A 22,464-nucleotide genomic window follows, 5' to 3' on the forward strand; every position below is an offset into this window, starting at 1 on the left:
ACCAATATCACCAAAGTGAAAAACGAAAATTTAAATTTTATAGTTTATTAAGCAACTGGTACCTTCACAGTGTTTAAATTGTTCTAAAATTGAATAATAATGAGCAACTTCAATTTTTTGTAACTTCAAATTGTGCATCTCGTGAGGATCTTCCACTAAATTGTACGCTTCTATAAAACCGCCTTCAAACACACAAAATTTGAACTTTGAGTGGTCAGAAAGGGCTACGAGACAACTGTAGGTGTTGTTTCTGGAATCTTGACACTTGCACCAAGCATCTAGTACACATTGCTACAACAAGAAACAAAAAAATAATGTCAATGTCAACAGCGCACGGCTTACTGATAACTCATTATCAAAACTCCATGGACACTGTGGGTCAATGGAGCTACTATCAGCTTCACCCCAATACTCCACTAATATATTTTTAGTAAATGGGGGGCTCTCTCTTCTAAATAATTCATCTTTGAACGACTGCCCATCAGAGTCTTTTTTCTCAATCTTAGCTAAATCCAAAATTGTAGGAAGTATGTCTACAGCAGCTACAGGAAACTCGGAAAGAACCTTTTTTGATATATTAGGGCCTCTTATTAGTAAAGGGACGTGGATATCGCTCTCGTAGGGCTCTCTTTTGTCCCACGGTTGTGTAAATTGACCTTAAACATAGATGATCTGTATATTTATTTCTGGAATGGTTCTTGAATTCATACCAATATGAAACCCATTATCTGATGCTAGAATAAAATAGGTGTTACTCAAGACGTTAACTTCTTGTAATTTGTTAATGATAACTTTCACCATGTCGTCGACAGCCTGTAATGTTCTAATTCGATTTTTGTATATTTCATCCAAAACTGTGACGTCAGAGGGGAGAATTTCTGGTGGCATTTGTACCAACCAATGTTTCTGCAAAAATCTCATTCAATACATTATTTAAAATATTGCTACAAATATGTGTGTACATGGACTGGTGTCACATTAAATGGTAACGTCCGTAACGTTTTCAAATCTGGAAATAAATTCGAATGTCTGGGGGCTGGTGTGAAAGGGGCATGGCAGGCAGGTGGTGCTAACATCATGAAAAAATTGCTTTCTATAGTGGATTTCTGGTTTAAAAAGTCTAGTGCATATTTTGTGATCTGATCAGTCAAGTACTCATTTTCGAAGAATTGTCCAGTTCCGTTTATCGACAGGGTGTAATTGTAATATTTTGAGTTGCCTTGGAGGCCTAGCCACCAGTCGTAGCCTTCTGGGACGTGTTTGACACCTCCAGTGTTTTTTTCGCCGTACTAGAATTATTATAATTAGGATATCTTGAACGGGTTGTGACTGATGAGGTGTAAGGTGTGAAACAGAGCGATATACCTATGTTTATTATCGGGTCATTTTTACCTAAAATAATAAATGGTTTAGGTTTTAGACGAAATTTGTTCTAAATCTGTCCGTCAACGCTAGGAAAAGGATTTTTTACATGTTCGTAAGTTCAAAGACACGTTAGTAGGTAGTAGAATCTGTTTATGTACTACATGTATGTTCTAGACCACTTCAGACACGGGGTGTGTCTCCGGTCGGGGGCGTGCCTCGTGGTGGTGGGGGTTAAAATGTTTTTTGTATAGGTGGGAGGTAAACTAGATGCGTGTAGTGTTCTCATTGGTGACCTCTTTTCGTCAAATCTCTGGTGGGGGTAGTGCTTCGTGATTAAGGCACGTTTGGTTAATGTACTGAGGAGAATGGGAGATAGAGGCAGAAGCATTGATATAATAAAGGAGTGGATGGAGCCTTGTATACGTTTCCATACGCAGGCGAGTGTAATCAACATAAGAGAGAAATAGCTAGACCGGTTATGCGTCAGTGGGGAAAGGACGGCTGACTGGGTGTCACGTGCTGAGTGGCAAGAAACGCTTCATTTGCATGGGAATTAATACGTTTTCTTCCGAATTTGTTCAAACAAATTATTATAACAAACGTTTATTAATGAAAACTATATTTTCACAGCTTACATTATAATTATATATAATCTAAAATAACAGAAATCGTGTTAAGCGATGGAAATCCTCTTTTAATAAAATGAAATGTGTGCAGAATCTACAATACATTACGAATTCAGTTAATACAACAATCTTCTACAAGTTACTGAAATCTAATAGTGTACAATCATTGTTTTTTCAAGCTAACATTTGGAAATCTGAATTTTTAGGATAAAAGTAATTAAACTTTCGGAAAAACTAACAGTTTGACTAATTTAATTAAACATATTAAATTGTGTGAATTCTCTACCAAGATCAATTTTTTAAATTCACGTACAATTAACTAACACAATAACCAAAAATGAGTTAAAAAATAATAATATTGATTAATGAGTAAAGTAAGTGTGTTTAGGTACCTTGTTGGAAATGAACGCCTTCGCTTAAGTATTCTTCTGTTTTTTTTATTTTTGCATAAATGTTCAGGAAAATTAAAGACGCTGGGAATAACATCTTTCTTCAATTGTCTTTTACCAAAATGGATTATGAAATCTGATTCTAGAAAATGTTTTCCACAAATACGAGTATTTTCAGTAGGTATAAAATCCTCCCTTTTTGTAGCTATAATCCATTTTTTTCGTAATTCGGGATGTTTAGGGAATCTAACAAAATTTTTATATTATGCGAAATCCTTCGTTTGTATACAACATGTAATTACTACCTGTGAAATGAAATAAAATTGCTTCCGTTTGCACGTTCCGTGCAGTTATATGCACAACACGATTTCACCATATTTAACAAATAGTTCGATAAAATGCAACCTAAGAACACTACTAATTTGAATAATTGTAACTTGAGTCCACTAAACGTAATTTTGCAAACAAAACACCTTCACACACCATGCGAGAACACGAAAGAAACCTCCTAGAAACACATTGCCGGGCAGTTTCGCGCCAATGTGTTGCCACCCAAAGAAACCCATCTCTGTCTGACTGTGTTGACAACGCGCATCTCTCTCTAAGTTACTTCCATATAATATTATTTCTATGGGCAGAAGATATAGTTCAGTAAACTCCTGTGACATACACCTTGTAAAACTTTTACTACTTAAGCAGCTTAAGCCAATCCATCCTTATAAGTCAAACTGGCTGTTGTAAGCTTTATGAACCCGAACCGCAAGGATTATTACTGTCCATTGTTGCCATAATGGAGCTCTGAACTGAGTTAAGTTATACAATAGCCAGCGCATTATCCTATCTGGTTCTCAAGATCTACGATTAACAAGATCATCACCAAGAACAAGCATTGGACCAAGTTTAAGAAAAAGAAGTCTCAACATGACCTAGACGTAGTAAAAATGCTAAAAAAGGACATTAGAATTGCAACAAGACGGGAGTATCAACAATTTATCCACAATTCAGAAAATTCGTTGCACTCTGATCCGAAAAAATTCTGGTCATTTGTAACCAGAAAATGAGAACATTTAATAATATACCCGGAAGATTGATACATAATGACAATATTCTAACAAAGCAACAAGATATTGTCGATGCGTTTGCTAGTTATTTTTCTAGTGTATTGACTGTGAATATGAATATGATTCTCATAGATGTGATAATAGCTGTGATACTTCCAACTTGTGTTCCGTTTGTGATAAGATAAGTTTTGCTGTCCATCAACAAGTAATATGGTAGACTGTGACAACACCTTGTCTTTTAAGGGTGGCGTCTGGTTCGGTTTCGCCCAATACTAAATACATTGAAAACATCGTCGTAGTTTCCGGAATTGCATTTTTAAAATACTGAAATCTCCAACCAAGTCAGAATCTAAGTAAACCTGTATTCTGCTACCGCATCACAGCTCGTTTAATGCCGATTTCTCGTTTCAATAGATTTTGACTTTTCGCGAGTTAGTTACCTCAGTCGTGGATTTTTTAATATTATAAATGGTATCAAAAGAAAGCTGACACTTTTCCCTAGGGGACCTCATATCTCAGAATGCAAAAAACTTCAGCACTTCGTCAAAAAATGCATCAATGTGCCGGTTAAAATGTGATGTAAAAGTTGTTCAACTTTATAATTTTTTTTTGTAAAAACTGCATACTAGATATGAAAATAAATATGGAGGTCCCCTGGACTGAAGTTTGTTAATTCGAAATATAATTTTTTTAAAGCGATATATCTCATATTTTTAAAATGCAACTCCGGAAACCGCGACGATGTTTTCAATGTATTTAGTATAGGGCTAAACCGAACCAGACGCAAGCCTTAAGTAGGGTAAATGTGTACAAGAGTACGCACTTAGTGTAAAACTGTCAACAACTTTTTAATTTTTTTGGATAGACAAATTTTATGATATGGGTTCGTTATATACATGTTTAGAGATCAGATATATTTAATTGTACGCCCCAACACCACTATATTTTAAGAGTAATTTCAATTTTTGTCAAGATGTGTAAATGCGCACTGTTAGACAGTTCATTGCACAAGAGTGCGCATTTGAACGCTTATGAGTACGCATTACATTTTATGAAAAAATATTTGTTTCTAAGGTGAAAATAAATGGGAATAAGTGACTACAGACTACACATAAAACGGGAGACCTATTTCTTCGTACTCTAGGGGTCTTGAAAAAACGAGAAAACGTAAAAATAGAAAGTCGGTCGACGGACTCGATTACAACACGCTCAGGAAGTAAAAATAAAAAAAAAATCACCATAACCACCACCCCACAACTCGAGAAGCAGTACAAAGTAGTAGAGTTAAATAATTCATTACCGTATGATATGTATCTCCAAGACTATTAGACTACATATTGCAAGCAATGCGCACGCTTATACAATACCTCGCTGCGCACTCTTGTACATTTGTACATAACCTAATGTTTTCAAAGTTAAAAGCTTTTGATGGACAGAAAGTGTAAAACTGTTAGTGTATAACGACACCTTAAAAGTTACAACTAATAAAAATTATTACTGTAAAATAAAAGAACTGGTACGTACCTTACAAAAAACTAAAACTATGAGCGGTAAAAATTACATCCACACAACGTGTGAACATAAAATCGTCAGTACGACCAAACTATAAACTATATTCAGGTCACTTTTGCACCTTTATCTCAGGTTTAACATTAAATTCTGAATGGTATAACTTCATCTTACCCAGATGGCACTAATAAGCAGAAATCATCAGTGCGTACTCTTATACATATGCGCACTCTTGTACACATTTACCCTATGTTCCCTATTAGTGAGAATGACATATTCAAGGCTGTTAAGAAGATGCATGCAAATAATGTCAGCAGTCCTGATGACATCCCTGCATTTATAATTAAAAACTGTAGGGTAAATGTGTACAAGAGTGCGAATATGTATAAGAGTACGCACTGATGATCTCTGCTTATTAGTGCCATCTGGGTAAGATGAAGTTATACCATTCAGAATCTAATGCTAAACCTGAGATAAAGGTGCAAAAGTGACCTGTATATAGTTTATAGTTTGATCGTACTGACGATTTTATGTTCACACGTTGTGTGGATGTAATTTTTACCGCTTATAGTTTTAGTTTTTTGTAAGGTACGTACCAGTTCTTTTATTTTACAGTAATAGTTTTCATTATCTGTAACTTTTAAGGTGTCGTTATACACTAACAGTTTTATACTTTCTATCCATCAAAAGCTTTTAACTTTGAAAACATTAGGTTATGTACAAATGTACAAGAGTGCGCATTGCTTGCGATACGTTGTCTAATAGTCTTGTAGATACATATCATATGATAATGAATTATTTAACTCTACTACTTTGTACTGCTTCTCAAGTTGTGTGGTGGTGGTTATGGTGATTTTTTTTTAATTTTTACTTCCTGAGCGTGTTGTAATCGAGTCCGTCGACCGACTCTCTACTTTCACGTTTTCTCGACTTTTCAAGACCCCTAGCGTACGGAGAAATAGGTCTCCCATTTTATGTGTAATCTGTAGTCACTTATTCCCATTTATTTTTACCTTAGAAACAAATATTTTTTCATAAAATGTAATGCGCACTCCTAAGCGTTCAAATGCGCACTCTTGTGCAATGAACTGTCTAAGAGTGCGCATTTACACATCTTGACAAAAGTTGAAATTACTCTTAAAATATAGTGGTCCTGGGACGTACAATTAAATATATCTGGTCTCTAAACATGTATATGACGAACCCATATCATAAAATTTCTCCATCCAAAAAAATTAAAAAGTTGTTGACAATTTTACACTAAGTGCGTACTCTTGTACACATTTACCCAATTAGTATTATGGTAAAACCACTCTGTTATGTAGGAGTATTTAATTTAATTATAAAGTCGTCAGTGTATCCAAGTGGTTGGAAGGTTATAAAAGTAATACCTATTTTTAAGGCTGGTGAGAAAACTGATATCAAAAACTATATAGACCCATATCACTCATGTGTAATTTTGCGAAGCTTTTTGAATGTGTGGCGACATAATAACACGTCGGTAAGCGGAGAAAGATAAGTGGCCTCGTGGTCTAGTGGTCAGGATACCTGCCCGACAAGCGGGAGGCGTGGGGTTCGTTTCCCACTGAGGCAATAACATTTTATACCATATATAGCTCCAGAACAACATGGATTCGTGAGAGGCAGATCCACTGTTCCGAATTTACTGGACTTCACACAGTTTGTCTACAAAGCATTGGATAATAGGCAACAAGTTGATGTGGTGTACACAGATCTGCGTAAAGCTTTTGATAAGGTACATTTATGTATTTTATTGAAAAAGTTAGACAGATTTGGTTTATGTGAGAGTTTGTTGTATTTATTAAAATCAATGTTATGTAATCGTAGTCAGTTCGTAGCATATGGTGGCTTTAGGTCACAGTCCTATGTTGTTAATTCGGGGGTGGCCCAGGGGTTTACTTTGGGGCCACTACTGTTCATTATATTTTACAATGATGTTAAAAATCTAGAGTGTAAATCTTTTATCTATGCAAATGGCCTAAAGATTGCTAAAATTATGAATAAAGTTTCTGATTGTATAGAACTACAAAACAGTTTAGAGAAATTGATAAAGTGGTGGAATAATAATCAAGTAGTTGTTAATAAGAAAAAGTGTAAAAAATATCTTTTACTAAGAAAAGTAACAAGATAAACTTTTACTACAACATTGATGGCTATGAATTAGAGCAGTGTGATCAAATTGTGGATCTAGGTGTCACAATGGATGTAGAATTTACATTTCTATCACATGTGTTAAATATTAGTAATAGTGCAATGAAGATGTTAGGATTTATTATTCGCAATACCAAAAGCTTTGTAAATGTAGAGTGTCTTAAGACATTATTTTTTACATTAGTAAGGACTATACTAAACCTATACCATACATTCTCAAAGATTATCAAGACGAGATCATTAAAAGATGTTTTTATGAAAATGAATTGTCAAAATCTAAATATCCTAATACTGGCTGATTGAAATTAAATTTTTGTGTTAGCTATTATGGATTATTGGCAGCCATGCTAGTATGTCAATTCACAGTTGTCAATTTTGACATGAGCACGGCTAACAAAAGTGTTGATTGGTTGAGGCGATGGCAGCTACTAACTTGGTTTCATAAATGTCAATTTGACAATCAATAATGGTATCATAAAATTTTAAATACATTACCACCTGACAAAAAAAAACACAAACACTAATAGTCACTAGGTATTTATCTTATTCAGAAAATTTTGAAAAAAAAAAGGAAAGAAAATGTACGTTAAATGGTTTGGGATTATGTATTTTGATATTGTGTACGTGTTTCTTATCTTATCTTATCGGATATACATACACATGGGGAATGCCGTTGTAAATATTGCGTTAAATCGAACAAGCATATTCCTAACAGTGAACCACAAGTGTTACAGAAACGTAATTATCAACGGCTAGTTAGAACAAAAAAGAAATAAAGACGATTTGCAGTAAATTTCACACACTACTTTTGATGCTCCAATTCCAATAGTACTTCAAGATCAAAAGTAAATAGCTCGGATGAAATTTAATCTACAACTTAGCAACCAATTAAATAATTCAAACCAAATTATCATTGAAATTATGAACACCAAGTAGAGTTCAACCAGTGTATAGTGCAGAACGAGTATAAAACATAATGTCATCATCATCAATAACCAATAACGACAACAGACATCATTAGTGAAGAAATTAGTGAAACAACCACAGCATCAATTGAATTAAACTTTACATCTGAAATATTCACCTCAAACCTTACACCTTACAATTTCTTCAATCCCTTCAAAAACACCGCAATTGGTTACTGTAGAAGAGGCTAAGTAATGAGTTTTGGAAAAATTTTGACTCTAAAAGAAATAGAAATTGTTGGTATCATTGAAAGCGAATATCCTTTTTATGGACATTTTCGTCTTGAACATGGCGTTGGTGTACCTAATAGTACCTATGGGTTGCATACTTATGGTGTGCAAATTGTAAATAACAATTGCATTGTTATCGTTATCGATTTGTTGTTACGAATTTCGTGGAATAGGAATGCAGAGGATACTAGCTAACGGAGAATATGAAGCATCAGCTTTAACATAAACCTACACCTGAAGAAACATGAAAAAAAACTTAGGTATGCCATGACAAACGTCTAAATTTAACATGTAAATAAAATTCTTGTAATTTAATATTAGTCTACCCTTAACTGTTCCTATTAAATAAAAAGCTCAACACATTATTATGCCGGTAATTGTAAAATACAAGTGTCCAAAATGTAAAGTTGAAACAGATACAGAAAATATGCTGTGATTTTATACAATATTTATTACTTACCTTCGCATTACTTCGAAAGCAAATAACGATGTCAGATAATATCATATTTCATTCTTGGTATTCAAACAAAAGTTTTAATTCAACAACAATGATCGATCTTGTAACATCAGCTTTTATTGTAACTGTGTTAACAGAAAACAGTTTTGTGACTTGTCAACAACCAGAACTGATCGATGTCTTTGTATGTTTGAATGAATACAATGGTAGTTGGCTACTGGAATGGAATTTACAACCCCAGAGAAAGGATGATATACCTATTTTTCAAAAATGTGCAAAATATGATGAGTTTTTACTTGTAATTTATCATTGCATTCATATTTTTTTAGATTTGCTAATATTCTATTGATTAAATCAGTCTCGACTCACTCCATTTTCCCAGAAATTTTTGGAATACTGTTATTTTTCGTCTAATGCTGGATATGTTTCATTGTATTTTAGGTGCGAGGGAAGTTCTGTCGAAACAACTTTCCACCAATTTTTCTTGCTGTTATATTTAAACATAAACAGTTTATTTTATATATTTTTAAAACATTATAAAGAAAATAAAAAGTTGTGTTAGACTGAACCTTGTGGGTTTCTCAATTTATTTTGCGCAGCATTTTAAACTTTCAACTCTATTTCTTTCAAAATACATACAAATGGATTTCGATGGTTATTTCCCTGTACCCTTCATTTCAAAATAAATAAGCTTATCTGGTGTTGTTTACCGATTTGCATTTTATGACGGACTCCCTACAGTGACCATAATCTTTCCTCTCTTGGATCGCTACCTGCCGTGCATCCGTACTTTGGGTTGCATAGTTACAAAAAATAATTCTTCTCACTGAAACCGATTTTGCGAGCGACGACTGGGGACCCTTAAGTACAAACATCATATCTAATGATGAAGAAGGAGAAGAAGAAGAGCGTTAAATTCAGTGAATAAAATTCAATTAAAACAATACATGTTTGATCATTTGCTTACCAAAATGCTTGAAAATCGAATTTGCATTTTATGTTTATGTTTACTTTATTTACGGAAAACTCCATTAAAAAAAAAATACATAAACAAGGGAAACTAACAAAAGTAAACAATCATTTCCTACCATTACTACGAATACAATATGATATAAAGAAGAAATGAAAACTGTCATACTGAATATAACAAAAAAGCTAAGCTAAAATAAAATAAAACTATAACTTATTATAATATAACGAAATCTGAGACCCAAACCGAGCTTTCGACAATCCAAAAACAGAAATTTCAGATCGATTTGAATATTCGTTAGCAGCTTTCATCATTCTTTTCAGCGGATGGTAATGGGCTAGAGTTGTAGTTGACGTTGAAACTCTAAAAATGTTTTTACTACGTGTTATCCGGCTACTTATTACAGGCAACAAGAAGGATAATTTTCCTAACAAGTATGGTTGATCAATATGCCTATTGATAATGCCGTGAAGAAAGCAGGCATCAGCAATCAATCTTCGCCTAAATAATGACTGAATATCTAACATGTTCATTATCCAGTTGTAACTACCCTTTACATGTCTGTGCCCAGATTTGAATCCCATAGTGCAAAGAAATTTGTTTTGGACTTTTTATAACCTTTCAGAGTCTACCCTATAAATCGGGGACCATACAGGAGAACAATAATCAAAATTCGATCGAACAAGTGAACAATAAAGAGATTTCAATGCTGAGGGTGAAAGATCGCTAGAATGACGCCAAATAAATCCCCACATGTTTAAAGCTTTTTTAATAACAAACGAGTAATGATTTTTAAACGAAAGGGAAGTGTCAAAAATCACTCCTAAATCCTTAATTTCTGAGACACGTGAAACACTATGGTTTTCTAAATGGTAATCATAAATAGTAGCAGTAGTGTTTTCGTTGTAAAAAATGAAATTACCTGACATTTATTAATATTCAGAAGCAACCAGTTTTGGTCGCACCAGTCAAATAGTACATTAAGGTCCATCTCAAGTTGTTCAGCATTTTGAACCGAATTTACAGATTTAAATAATTTTAAGTCATCTGCATACAACAAATAATTAGAATAACGGAAGCCACTAGTCAAATCATTTACAAATAACAAAAACAGAACAGGTCCACAGTGTGTGCCTTATTGAGGAACACCAGATGTGACGCAAAAAGGAGTCGAATTATAATTTCCAATGCGAACTTGTTGAGATCTGCCAATCAAAAATGAAAATAACCACCGAACGGTTTTGTCATTGAAGCCTAATCTGTGTAATTTCATGATAAGTAAACGATGATTCACATAATCAAAAGCTTTCTCGAAGTCCGTATACACAGAGTCAACTTGAAACCGATTAGCGAGTGCTTCATTTAGGAACGTCTGATATTCAATAAGATTGGACAATGTTGATCTACCAGGGCAAAAACCATGTTTATAAGAAATTACCGACCCGGATGCCCATTGCAACTGGGTAGTTACAATAGAATCAAGCATCTTAGGAATAACAGATTGATTACAGACACCTCTGTAGTTGTTGATTTTATCTCGCTGTCCCGATTTAAATATAGGCGCAATATAACTTCTTTTCCACAGTTTCAGAAAAACACCTTCATTTAACGAACTTTTGAATAGAGTGAACAAAGGTCTACACAATGTATATATACAATTTTTAAGGACTATACTCGGAACGCCATCTGGACCCGAACTACAAGACGACTTCAAGTTAGAAATATGCGTAAAAACATCAAGGAGATTAATAGTTAGACCAGTCTCATTAACTTGACTAACAGAATCAAAATCACAATTAAAGTTACGGTTATCATCCACAATATAAACTGAAGAAAAATATTCAGCAAACAAACTTGCAATTTCATAATCCCCTTTTGCTGAACGCTGATCCAGAGACATTTTTTTTGTGAAAGTACTAGCATTCCTTTTCTTGTCACGAATAAATTTCCAAAAAAATGTAGGGTTATTAAAAATACTAGCATTAACGTTGGAAATGTATAAATCATAGAGTTGTTTGCTAAGTTCCTTACACTGCGATCTTAACAATTTAAAATACAGATAATCTTCAAATTTGCCGGATTCTTTATATTTAGAATGTGCTGATCTTTTCTTTCTACAAAGATCTTTAAGCTCCTTATTAAACCAAATAGGATAATTCTGGGCATTATGCTTTACCGTTTTATATGGGATATATTTTTCAAAACCAACAAATAGAATGTCGTAGAAGATTGACACTTTCTCATCAAGATTAGTACTAGTCAATAAAAAATCCCAACAAATTGAAGCAAAATATCCATTCAAGAGGTTATAATCGCCCTTTGCAAAATCATAAATACAAAATTCGAAGCGTAATGATGGTGTAATACTGGTGGACATCTGCCATGAACAAGGAGTATGATGAATGCTTTGTACAAATATAGGATCTAGCACAGACGAAACTTGTATATTAACCATATTTGAAAATATTAAATCCAAAAAAACGTTTCGACTGTTAGGAATCATGTTAATTTGTTTAATTAATTAATTATTAATTTTACTCTAAAAACAAAATCTACGAAATAAACAACATATTTTGTAAGATCTTTAATTCAGAATATCCATTTAAACCATTATTAAATAAGTATAAAATAAGTCATACATGTGTTATAAAAATATACCTATACTTTTGGTAAAATGAACTGTAATATAAATTTAAAATAAATAAATGTTACATCACTCTTTATCTTCTGTTCTCTCTTCATTTCTTTCTTCTCCGTGCTTTAATCACGAAACACTACCCCTACCAGAGATGTGACGAAAAGAGGTCACCAATGAGAACACTATACACGCCCACAAAACCGCTCTAACTTGTAAGACAAATACAAAAATAGCACCTAGATTCATCCGAACTACACAAAATACGCCCATTTTGCCTACACTAAAAAACCCCACTTTCACCCCCACCACCACGAGGCACGCCCCCGACCGCAGACATGCCCAAATGTGCCTAAAGTGGTCTAACTCTAGAAGATACATAACTTACTAGAGTCTGTGTGTTTAGAGGTAAGCATACCTATAAACTTGCGCAGTAGATGAAAACGATTCTGGCCAAACCTATTTTTAAATTTAAGGGGTGGTCGTATCTCCCATTGGCGTGCGTCAGCAGAAATCTAGGACGTAGAACCATTGGATATATCATTTTAATAACACATATTAATTGTTGTTATAAATATTTGGTATATAAGACAATACAAAAATTTCTAAAATTTTTGTGTTCTTGTGTGAATAAAGTTTATCCTGAAAGGAGCTGTGATCATGCTGTACTACTGGGTAGGTTTGAATTTCTAGCTCTCAGGATCGGCGCAATATTATTATCTTGTGTTTTTAATTTATTTATCAACAAAATAGATTGTCCTAGTCTTCTGGACAAATTTAACTTGGTCGTACCTCGTATTAATTCACACCAAACTTTTTATAGTAATTTCACTTATGTTAAAAGTAGGAAAACTATAAAACAATCATGTTGAAAATTATTAATTTTATTAATTATTATTTACCACTTCCCCCACTTAAAATAATGCCGCGAAACTGCATTTTAAAAATTAAAAATTGGACAATCTTAGCTCAGGGCAGAGGAACGGAGGTGGTTTTTCAGAAGAATCACTTCGTGTTTAGTGAGTGCGGTGAAAACACGTTGTTAAAATTAAGGGCATTCGACGCCACAGTGTTCTGCAAAGAGTGTTACGTATTGTTATGTTGAATGGGTGATTTAAAATCTCAACAGTTTATTTCTTAATAACTCAATTTACACGACTGATTATTACACAGCGATTATGTACAAAATAATTCCGGAGCAACTTGACTGTACTCTCTTGGACTCGATTTGATGAATAATAATCGTTCCCGAAGATGGCCTCTATTTAAACCCATACTTCGGCGATCGAGGTCTTTCTCGAATACCCGTCGCGACTTCCGCTTCCAGGCTTTTTAAACGCCGCTCGGCTGCGTCACCAACGATGAGTCACCCGTCATTGCCGTACATCCTAGAAAGCTCTCCACGGTCCATAGGCGTCGTACCGGGGTGGCGTATGAGTTTATTTCGTATACTTCATTTGTTATAATTTTTCTAGGATATCGTAAAACTCATTCTCTCTTTTTTCCACCACCGGTACTTTGGGTTAGGCTGTGAGAAACAAGAACAACAAAACGCTATCTCATTTTAACTTAAGCGGATGTGCGAGAGAGAAAACACATAGCTCCGCCTGTCGGAGTGAAACCCGAAATTTGACACAGGTTCTCAAACAGTTATGTTTTGTTGCAGGCAAAATGCAAAATCAAATAAACAGTTTCCACCGTACAGTTGCACAAACTTAATGCGTTTTCCCATTAGTGAGGTATTCTGAAAATTAAACATAACACTAACTTAAAATTTACATTTCATCTGTTTCATTAAACATCTCCTTTTCAAGTTCAACAAAACAGAAGAAGTACTGTTTTGTTGAACTTCTGGTTTGTACGCACCTTCCGGTCAGGGGCGGCTTGTCCTATGAGGCAGGTGAGGCAGTGCCTCACCAATGAATTTTACGCCTTATTAGGATTTTTACTATTTTTTAACGACACATTTCGGCCAATAATTTGTGTCTTTTTTCTAAAATTTTAAAAATAAATATGGAAAATTATATTCTTATTTTTATCTCAGTAGGTACTCGTTGCTCCCTTAATTAAACAGCGCGCTGAAACACTCGACACAACATGTATTTTGTGACGCGAATGAGGCAAACTCGGAGCTTGCCTCTACAACGGATATAGAAATCATATCGTTAATAGGCAAGCAACCTGTAATACACTCATAAGCGGTATGAGTTGAAAAAAGACAAAATTGAGGCTAGCCTCATTTCCGTGCTTGCAAAAGAGATGGACAACAATATTTGCGCGCGCGGAGAACGTGCGATTACAATGCAGTCTGCATTTGCAGAAGTATTCAAAATTAGGCCGTTGATTGTTTTGCCACAAATATGTGTGTGTATAAATTGATTCAAAATTTCGGTAACAGAATTTTGTCTTAAAAGTGCCTACGTTTGTGTGTATCGCGTTAGTGCTTTGTGCTTGTCATAATTTGATTTCGGTAATCGTTATTTAAGATTACGAGTAAATCGGAATTTTTCTCTACTAACGTTAAATGACAATAGCAGTTCTGTTTTTTCTACTTTCACGTATGATGATAAATTGTATGTAGTTAAGGAATTAAAACGGCTGGTTCCTGATTTGAGTAAATCGTTAATTATTGATCTATAAAAAAGTTTAAAATAAATCCAGAGTATTTATGTTTTATATGTTTTTCGTTTTGTTTTTTGTTATAAATCAAATAGGTTTATTTTATGTTGTATTTGATTTTTTTCGATATGTTTTCTTTAAAGTTTATTTTAATTTTGTTTTTTTTTTTTTAAGTTATATTAGTTTTTTCTGACCACGTTTCCCTTTCCTTTTGTCCTGTCATTTCCATCCTTTCCTTACAAGAGTTCCTTACACCTTCACGTTGGTTCTTGGTGGACAGTTAACTGAGTTTACAAATTTGTTTATTTGACTAAGTAGAAAATATTTACTTAAGTAATCTTGATTTATTTATATTTTGGAGCGTATTGTGCTTTGCCTCATCAACTTTTCAAGTCATGAGCCGCCCCTGCTTCCGGTAGAACTTTAGGACCGCCCCTAAAATGCTAGGCAATACGTATCATTTCAACCGCAATGAGAGAAAGTGAGACAAAAATAGTAACGGTTGAGAATTATTACTTGTTACGGTTTTAAAGATTGTCCAGAATTATATGAATTTTATGGACTCCCAAAGTTAATTTGTTTTACAACCCTGTTGTCAATTTTATTGTACAGCTGAAGAGCGGGGTGAACTCAGGTACAGAAAACATCGGCTTTCCCCTGACAGGCTTTTTATCTGTACAATAGAATTGACGCCTGGGTTGTAAAATGAATTAACGTTGGGAGTCCATAAAATTCATATAATTCTGGGCAATCTTTACAAGACTATGGAATTCTGATAACAGTGATAATAAATAGACTTTAACAGTATTATAATATTAATTCATTAATGATTTTCTAATCTGAAATGTGTAAAACTTTGACTATTCTATAAACCCGTATAAGTTTTGGTTTTACGGTTTGTAACTTCACAACTCATGTTAAGAAAATGTTCGTGTAAAATTCAGGGTCAACTTATTTTAAATTAACGATTTTTCTAAAAGTTTTAGATTTCTTTATTTACCCTGTTGCATTATCCGCACTTCGTAAGTTCTCACTCGTAATTTAAAATAGTTTATTCATGACATTTAAACTGGTCTTAATTTTGAGAGGAAGGTCCTTAAAATTTTCATCAGTCAAATAAATGACATCGTCTACCTGGTGGCTGTGGGGTTTAATGTGTGTTTGTTTTCTGTTATTATTTCTGTATCATTGTTCGACAAGCTGAATTTGGAGAGTTTACTGTTACGACATTCACGCAATGTGAGATGCGCACCACACCCGTCTTATTTTGCTTTAAACTGCAAATAACATTTCTCTATTGTGTTTATTTTATATGTGCTTTGTTTATAACCTGTTATCCAACACTCATTTATCGTTATAAATTCGAGAATGATAGGATTTGAAATTGAATTGAAATAAGGGTTTAAGATCGCGTAGGGAAAGTGGAACACACGGTTCCTACTCGAAGCTAAGGTTTTTCTTTCTTGTCAATTTGCACTAGCAGATGCTAAATTGAAAACTTCATGGGAAGATCCGTGATTAGATAGCTGGCTATTTTGCGAGGACCGGACAGAGAGTGTAATATGCGGCAGGTTTTTTTAGCCTAGAGATGTGGTGTGTGTGTTGTGTTATACCCGCCAAGAGAGTAAAATTATCGAAGAAACGTGATAAACTACTTAGAGGAACTCAAATTCAGCTATCGTTATAACGTCTTCTGGAGTACCTACGTATTTGCATTCTGTTATTTTAATGACGATTTATTTTTTCTTTGTGTGTTTAAATGTGATATTCAAGTAAAGGCATTCCATAAAAAAAAAACTGTAATGTAGGGTCTACTTCTGACGATCACAGTTAAGGCCAAATTTTGAATTTTTCGTGGGTTTTAAAATTTTGGTCGTGTATCTAGTTTTGGCGGGATGTTTGGGTTAACACTATGGAGGTTTCCTACACACACTCAAATGTGCCCAAATCGTCTCAAACTCCGAAAAAGAGATAATTTAGACTTTTCTAATTAATTTAATACTTGTGTTTTTGCGATAAAGTGAGGAGAAACTTAGAAAATTAGTTCCAGCATTTCCTCTATACGATCCGTTGCAAAATATATTAATCGTAGAAACAGAAACACTGACGAAACATGCCTAACCCTTTCAACATTTTATATCTCACTAACATTAATGTTAGTTTGCGATGCGTAAACTCTCGAATGCTAGACCAATCACTGAGATGTGATGTACTGATGAGACTAAAAAAGGTCGAAAGTTCAGTGTACAGACAAAATGGTCAAATGAGGTTGAAATCAATTTTCCCACCAAGCCGGTGGTGACGTAAATCGGTAAAAGTTTGTCGCATTATGAGAGTTTCTATGAGTTAGCAAATTTGGAGTTGGAGGTTGCAGTCGTTCAAAGTGTGTGAATTACTGTTAAATTTAAAAATCTTACAATCTTGGAGGTTTATGTTAAGAAAAAAATCGAAATCAAAGTTCATAAAATGTTGTCTACAACGTTAAAACTTGAAGGTAATCCATAATAAGGTCATACACACTTCATACTTGTACAATAGCCATGTTTGGTGGGTACTGGATTCACATTTATGACAAAACAAAAGAAAGCAGCTGTTTATATTATACAGCCTTCTTAATTTGTTTATAAAATTAAATGATTAAACAATTCCCTGATAAACTATAAAAAAATAAAGCTCTGTTTCACCTCCTCAGCCTCAACTGCAAAATACAAACTTGATTTAAATATTTCCCAGCATAGAAGGTCCTATAATTCCCTTTGGACCTCAAAATCGCAGCAACTGACCCTCTTTCATGCTCCTTTTGCCACTCTGGACCAGAACAGCCCCCTTCAACTGAATTGTTAAAAACATGACAGTTGTGTGCATATTTCCCAGTTAAAATTGTGCTTCGGCTGGGACAACAAATGGGCGAATTCACAAACTACAATATGATTATCATCTCGATCGTCATATTCCATTTCTACTTACAAAATTAGTAAATGTGACCCCTTCATTCGCCACAAGTTTGGTTGTTTTATTCATGTAATCCTATGAAACATTATCACATACGTACCCTTTGACCTCAAATACTTACCAAACTGCGTAGCACCAAATCCTGATCATCAGTCAACACAAAGACAAAATTTGGTAAAGCATGAGTTAGGCCAACAAACACACTTACACACAAACAGTTAAACATTTTTATTTACAACTATTATACACTAAATTTATGTTTGGGTTGTTAATAATTCGACTCCGTGGAATTCCTGGGCGATTCGCACACCCAATGCAAAGAAGCCGATGCTCTTTACCAGTGCCCTGTAAAACAACATAACCTCACTTACGCGAAAATGTGAATGGACTCTTACCATTTGAAGTCGTCGTGATAAACGCCCTTTAAAAACGCAGTGAAAGAATTTGGTTTACCCATTCTAAGATTTTGGATTTTTCACCTACCGCGGGAGAAAAATCAATAAATAAATTTGTCGGCAGATTTGACAGTGACAAGACGAAAGTGTTTTTTCTTCAATGCCAACTGTTAATACCAATATCACCAACCCACACTAATCGAAGGACGCGATCTAATAACATAACTTATTCTACAAAAACTTTATTCAACAATGCCTTTTTCACGCATTAAGTTGTTAATGTGAAGGCTAACGCTGTTATAATATTTCATTTTAATTATGGTTTCTTTGGCTTTGGTGATTTGGTTCTCATCAAAGCATGTTTTAATTTCTTTTGCAATTTTCAGAAGTTCATTGTCGTTCTTGTATTTCAAGTTTTTAAGTTTCTCGTCAGTGTCGGCGTTTTCTACCTTAAAAATACGTGTCATGAATGTTTATAAGGTGTTTTTAGTTACTTCTTCATTTAATTCCATTATTCCCATTAGAAATTCTGGGTCATCTATTCGTTGGCCTTCTTCAATAGTTTCTCCTTTTACGTGAAGTAAATGTATGGCACGTTTGAGAGGCATTTGCAGAGTATTATACGCTTTATTCACAAGTGAGGAGAATTCTTCAGAAATATCCTTTTCCTTTTCAGATCTATTCACTTCAATAAACCAATAAAATACCAAACTAAATACTCACTTATTTGTAAATTTATCAGGATGCAGTTGGCTCTGCATTTGTCTATATTTCCGCGTCAATTGTTTTTGGTCAATGTCAAAGTGTTCATCGAGCTCGAAGACCTTAAAATAATTGTCCTTGTCTGGTGGAGTCTGAATATAGCTACACTGTTCGCAAAAAAGTTCTCCAATATTTTTCCTTTCTATTCCACACTGCCAACATTTTAAAGCCTTGTGGGCAAACCGTTTAACAACAATAAAAGTGAGGTTATGTGACTGATTAGCCAGTGTATTGAAATGGTGGTATCGTTTTTGTAAATTGGTGAGTACTTGTGGCATTCGCATTAACAAAATGTTACGAAAAGACATTATTTTTCACTTTTAAAGCACCTTCAACTATCACAGATTTTGAGGTTATCTCATCGATTGGCATTTGTGCGCATGCGCACATGTCAATTTAACATTGTGCACCATATATTGCAAATGCAAAGTAAAACTCTACTTTGGTAAAACTGGGTCAAAGTCGTTTTTTATTGTCTAAATCGTTGTTCGATTACATAAACATAAGTTTTGCTCGTTCACTAATTAAAACGTGGAGTTGGCGGGAAAATGCGATATTCAACAATTTTAACTTTGGACTGATTTGTCACCAAACCACAATTACACCAACGAAATTTTTAATATACATTAATAAAGGGCTACTTAAGGAATAGGTTGTGTGTAGAAATAAAGATGGGGTCGTGCCCTTGGCCACTCAAATTATCGACTCTTTATTTAAAAATGTTCAACAATGATTATAATACTGCTTGGTTCTTAACTTACAAAATCACGTTCATCGTCCGCAAGTCCATTTCTATATACAATTTTATACAAATTTTGGCACTATAGTTTTCTCAGAGTTTGTCTTTCTTCATCGTGAAATCGATCACTTTGCAAATATCGCATTCGGCTTCGGCGTTACACGAACAATTCTCGTCGCACTTCTTCAGTCCTTCGCACAGTTTCAGATTTTTGAACTGTTTCAGTTCCCTCTTCACTGTGTTAAAATCGTCCACTAAGCTAGTCTCCTTATTAACTAATTGTTATCCCTTTTGTCACATAAACACGTCCTGGAGTTCTGGGTCTTTGTTGAGTCGGACTGCCATTTCGTCTTCAAAAGTTACCATTTTCTCTTTCTGCTTGTTCTGCATTTTTCTGGGCACTCTCACTGTTAAGGGCAAGAAGTTTCCAGTGATGGGCGTGTCGCCGGTTGCTATGGAAAGGTCGAACTCGCTGACGCTTCTGGGCACGAAGTATTCAATGAGCGGCTCGGCACCTGCTGAAGACAGCATCGATAAGAACAGGATTGTCTACAAACAATAAAAAAGATACAAGATAAAGGAGTCATGGAATAATACTAAGTTACCAGAAGGCAAAAGTAACGTTGAAACGAAGAGCGAATAGAATAAACTTCCTTCAAGCAAACGTCCTTGAGAAGACACAGGCTAACCACACACCCCAAAACCAGGAACACCAAGCTCAAAACATCTACAAAACCACCCGAAATATAGTCTCCTCACCTGCCGACCTCCTCGCTGGGGTGTTCCTTTGAAAATTGCTCTTCCTCGGCAGACTATTATGCTGTAACATTGGCGGTATCTTATTAACCATAGGTGGTCTCTTAATCGGTGCTGCTCCTTCAGTCTGCGGTCTCTGTCAAGACGTACCCATCGCGCTTTCCTCATCCCTGACTTTCAGCATCTTGTTCCGAGTGCAAGTAGCCCCAATGTACCTCAATAAATTAATAACCTCGTCTTGTACCAAGCTAAAACACATCGCCACCAGAGCCATTCCGGTAAGAATGTACGCCGAACATGCACACAGAGATATTTCTTCGGCGTTTTGTCCTGGGAGGAGGTCTCCGAAACCTATGGTACCCAGAGATGTGAAGCAGAAGTAGGAACCTTCGAGGAGGCTCCAGTTTTCTAGACGGTGGAACAGGACAGCTCCTGAACAGATGTACGCCAGGACGATGATGAGGCATAGAGTGACGGGGACTCTGACTGGGTTTGTGCATGGGCATTGCGGTTTCTGGTTGCTGACGCCGCAGAGTTTTCCGTAGAGTCTACGGAAGCTGCGGGCCAAAAGGTCGCCGGTGGTGGAGAGATAGAGGAGCATCAAGGGGATGCCGACGAGGGCGTAGATGATGGTGACCATTTTGCCCCAGGAGGTCTTGGGGGACACGGAGCCGTATCCTGGAAAGAAAAAACGGAGGTTATTTCATGAGAAATAAAAATGAGTGTAAAGTGGTTGTCTTTTGGTCTGAATACATGAGTACTTCGAGTATTTATACTGAGAAAATTTACCCGAAATGGCTGAAAATTCACTTGTAAAGAAGGTAGTTAGAGTGGGAGGAAAATGATCCCTCAGGGAAAACGATGTTTCAGTAAATACAGAACTCTGTGAATTTGAGTTTTGTTTCCTGCTGCTATAAGGTAAAATGGTCAATACTGCACGTTCAACACTAAGTAGTCTACAAAGGCGCATAACGAGTAGCGTGGTCATGAAATTTGCGATTTGATTTTCTGACTGTTTGTTCTTATTATTGCCAATAAGAAATAATCGTGTTTACGTGAGAACTGCAGACGTGTTTACTTTTCGGGCGTACGTTGAGGAAGTATTTATTAGAATCCATTGCGCTGCTGGCCACTTTATTGTTTTTTTTTGACATTTCATGACCCCCAGAGTATAAAAAAATAGATCTGCCGTTTCCGTCTGTCTGTCTATAGTCTGTCTGTGCCTATTTCTTTAGACAGATAGTTTCGGAAACTACTGTACTGTTGTTGATACATTTTCTATGTAGTTTACAAATATCGTGCGGACGGTAACATGCTAAATAAAATGTGTCATCCCTACCAACATGTAATGATATCCCTTAAAAATTTTACACATTAAACATTATTTAAATGGGTGGGCGGGGCTAATTATATGTTGTTCTGTCGAGAGGCAGTGGAAACTAATAATTAATAGAATCTCGGATGTGAAAAAAGTAAAAAAAGCGCTAATCGTAACTTTTTTTTCTTTTACTATTTGCTATAAAATTTATTTCTTATTTCGTGCACCTGACCTGGTTAGACCTAACGTCACTTGATCTGCTCTAAATTCTCTATTGTCCCAAATAAACTAATTTTAAATATTTGTGTAGAAATATAGCAACTACAAAGTACTTTCTTGAAACAATTGTATTTTCTGAAACAAAAATTGATAATCATTTTCTGTCTTATCTACAAAACTTTCATAGAGAATTATTTTGACGAATCTGTAAAAATTGCTGTATATATTTCAATTAGCGATTTTGGAAAAAAGGTAGGAATTTCAGAAGAAACCAAGCCGAAAATGACTTCTGGACATCTAAATCTCCAAGAAAATGTCGTCATG

General features: G+C 35.0%; 3 protein-coding genes across 3 annotated transcripts in view; all 3 read right to left on the bottom strand.

The window, feature by feature from the left end:
* Nucleotides 1-29: 29 nt before the first annotated feature.
* Nucleotides 30-18,577, bottom strand: LOC135142391 (N-acetylglucosamine-6-sulfatase-like). Its single transcript, XM_064074101.1, has 8 exons — nt 18,347-18,577; nt 18,073-18,296; nt 17,967-18,026; nt 17,713-17,919; nt 963-1,289; nt 711-906; nt 343-656; nt 30-291 (listed from the first exon to the last, which is right to left on the bottom strand). Exons 2-8 carry the CDS (start codon nt 18,175-18,177, stop codon nt 31-33), a joined length of 1,470 nt encoding a protein of 489 aa, XP_063930171.1. The 5' UTR covers nt 18,178-18,296; nt 18,347-18,577; the 3' UTR covers nt 30.
* An 11-nt stretch (nt 18,578-18,588) lies between these two features.
* Nucleotides 18,589-19,898, bottom strand: LOC135142129 (iron-sulfur cluster co-chaperone protein HscB). The gene is made up of 4 exons (XM_064073795.1): nt 19,870-19,898; nt 19,070-19,210; nt 18,841-19,024; nt 18,589-18,795 (listed from the first exon to the last, which is right to left on the bottom strand). The coding sequence occupies exons 1-4, from the start codon at nt 19,896-19,898 to the stop codon at nt 18,589-18,591; spliced, it is 561 nt and encodes a 186-aa protein (XP_063929865.1).
* Nucleotides 19,815-22,464, bottom strand: part of LOC135142395 (TWiK family of potassium channels protein 7-like) — a 555,364-nt gene continuing 552,714 nt past the window's right edge. The window contains exons 3-4 of the mRNA XM_064074109.1: nt 20,607-21,281; nt 19,815-20,365 (exon numbers count right to left, since the gene is read on the bottom strand). Coding sequence (XP_063930179.1) covers nt 20,743-21,281 — 539 coding nt within the window. The 3' untranslated portion in view covers nt 19,815-20,365; nt 20,607-20,742. The remainder of the gene's footprint in view (nt 20,366-20,606; nt 21,282-22,464) is intronic.

Source organism: Zophobas morio, unplaced genomic scaffold (assembly GCF_036711695.1).
Source record: "Zophobas morio isolate AGI-343-1 ecotype UQ-CSIRO unplaced genomic scaffold, CSIRO_AGI_Zmor_V1 ptg000046l, whole genome shotgun sequence".
Lineage (NCBI taxonomy): Eukaryota > Metazoa > Arthropoda > Insecta > Coleoptera > Tenebrionidae > Zophobas > Zophobas morio.

Excerpts from the sequence above, each read along its gene's own strand:
- LOC135142391 (XM_064074101.1), bottom strand. The coding sequence starts at position 18,177 with ATGTTTAACTGTTTGTGTGTAAGTGTGTTTGTTGGCCTAACTCATGCT. Across the intron at positions 1,290-17,712 it reads CTGGGAAATATTTAAATCAA|TACGGCGAAAAAAACACTGG; the intron begins GTTTGTATTTTG and ends TAATAATTCTAG. Across the intron at positions 907-962 it reads TTAATGTGACACCAGTCCAT|AAACATTGGTTGGTACAAAT; the intron begins GTACACACATAT and ends AGATTTTTGCAG.
- LOC135142129 (XM_064073795.1), bottom strand. The coding sequence starts at position 19,898 with ATGGACTTGCGGACGATGAACGTGATTTT. Across the intron at positions 19,211-19,869 it reads CGGACGATGAACGTGATTTT|CTATATTCAGACTCCACCAG; the intron begins GTAAGTTAAGAA and ends CGAACAGTGTAG. Across the intron at positions 19,025-19,069 it reads CCTGATAAATTTACAAATAA|ATCTGAAAAGGAAAAGGATA; the intron begins GTGAGTATTTAG and ends TGAAGTGAATAG.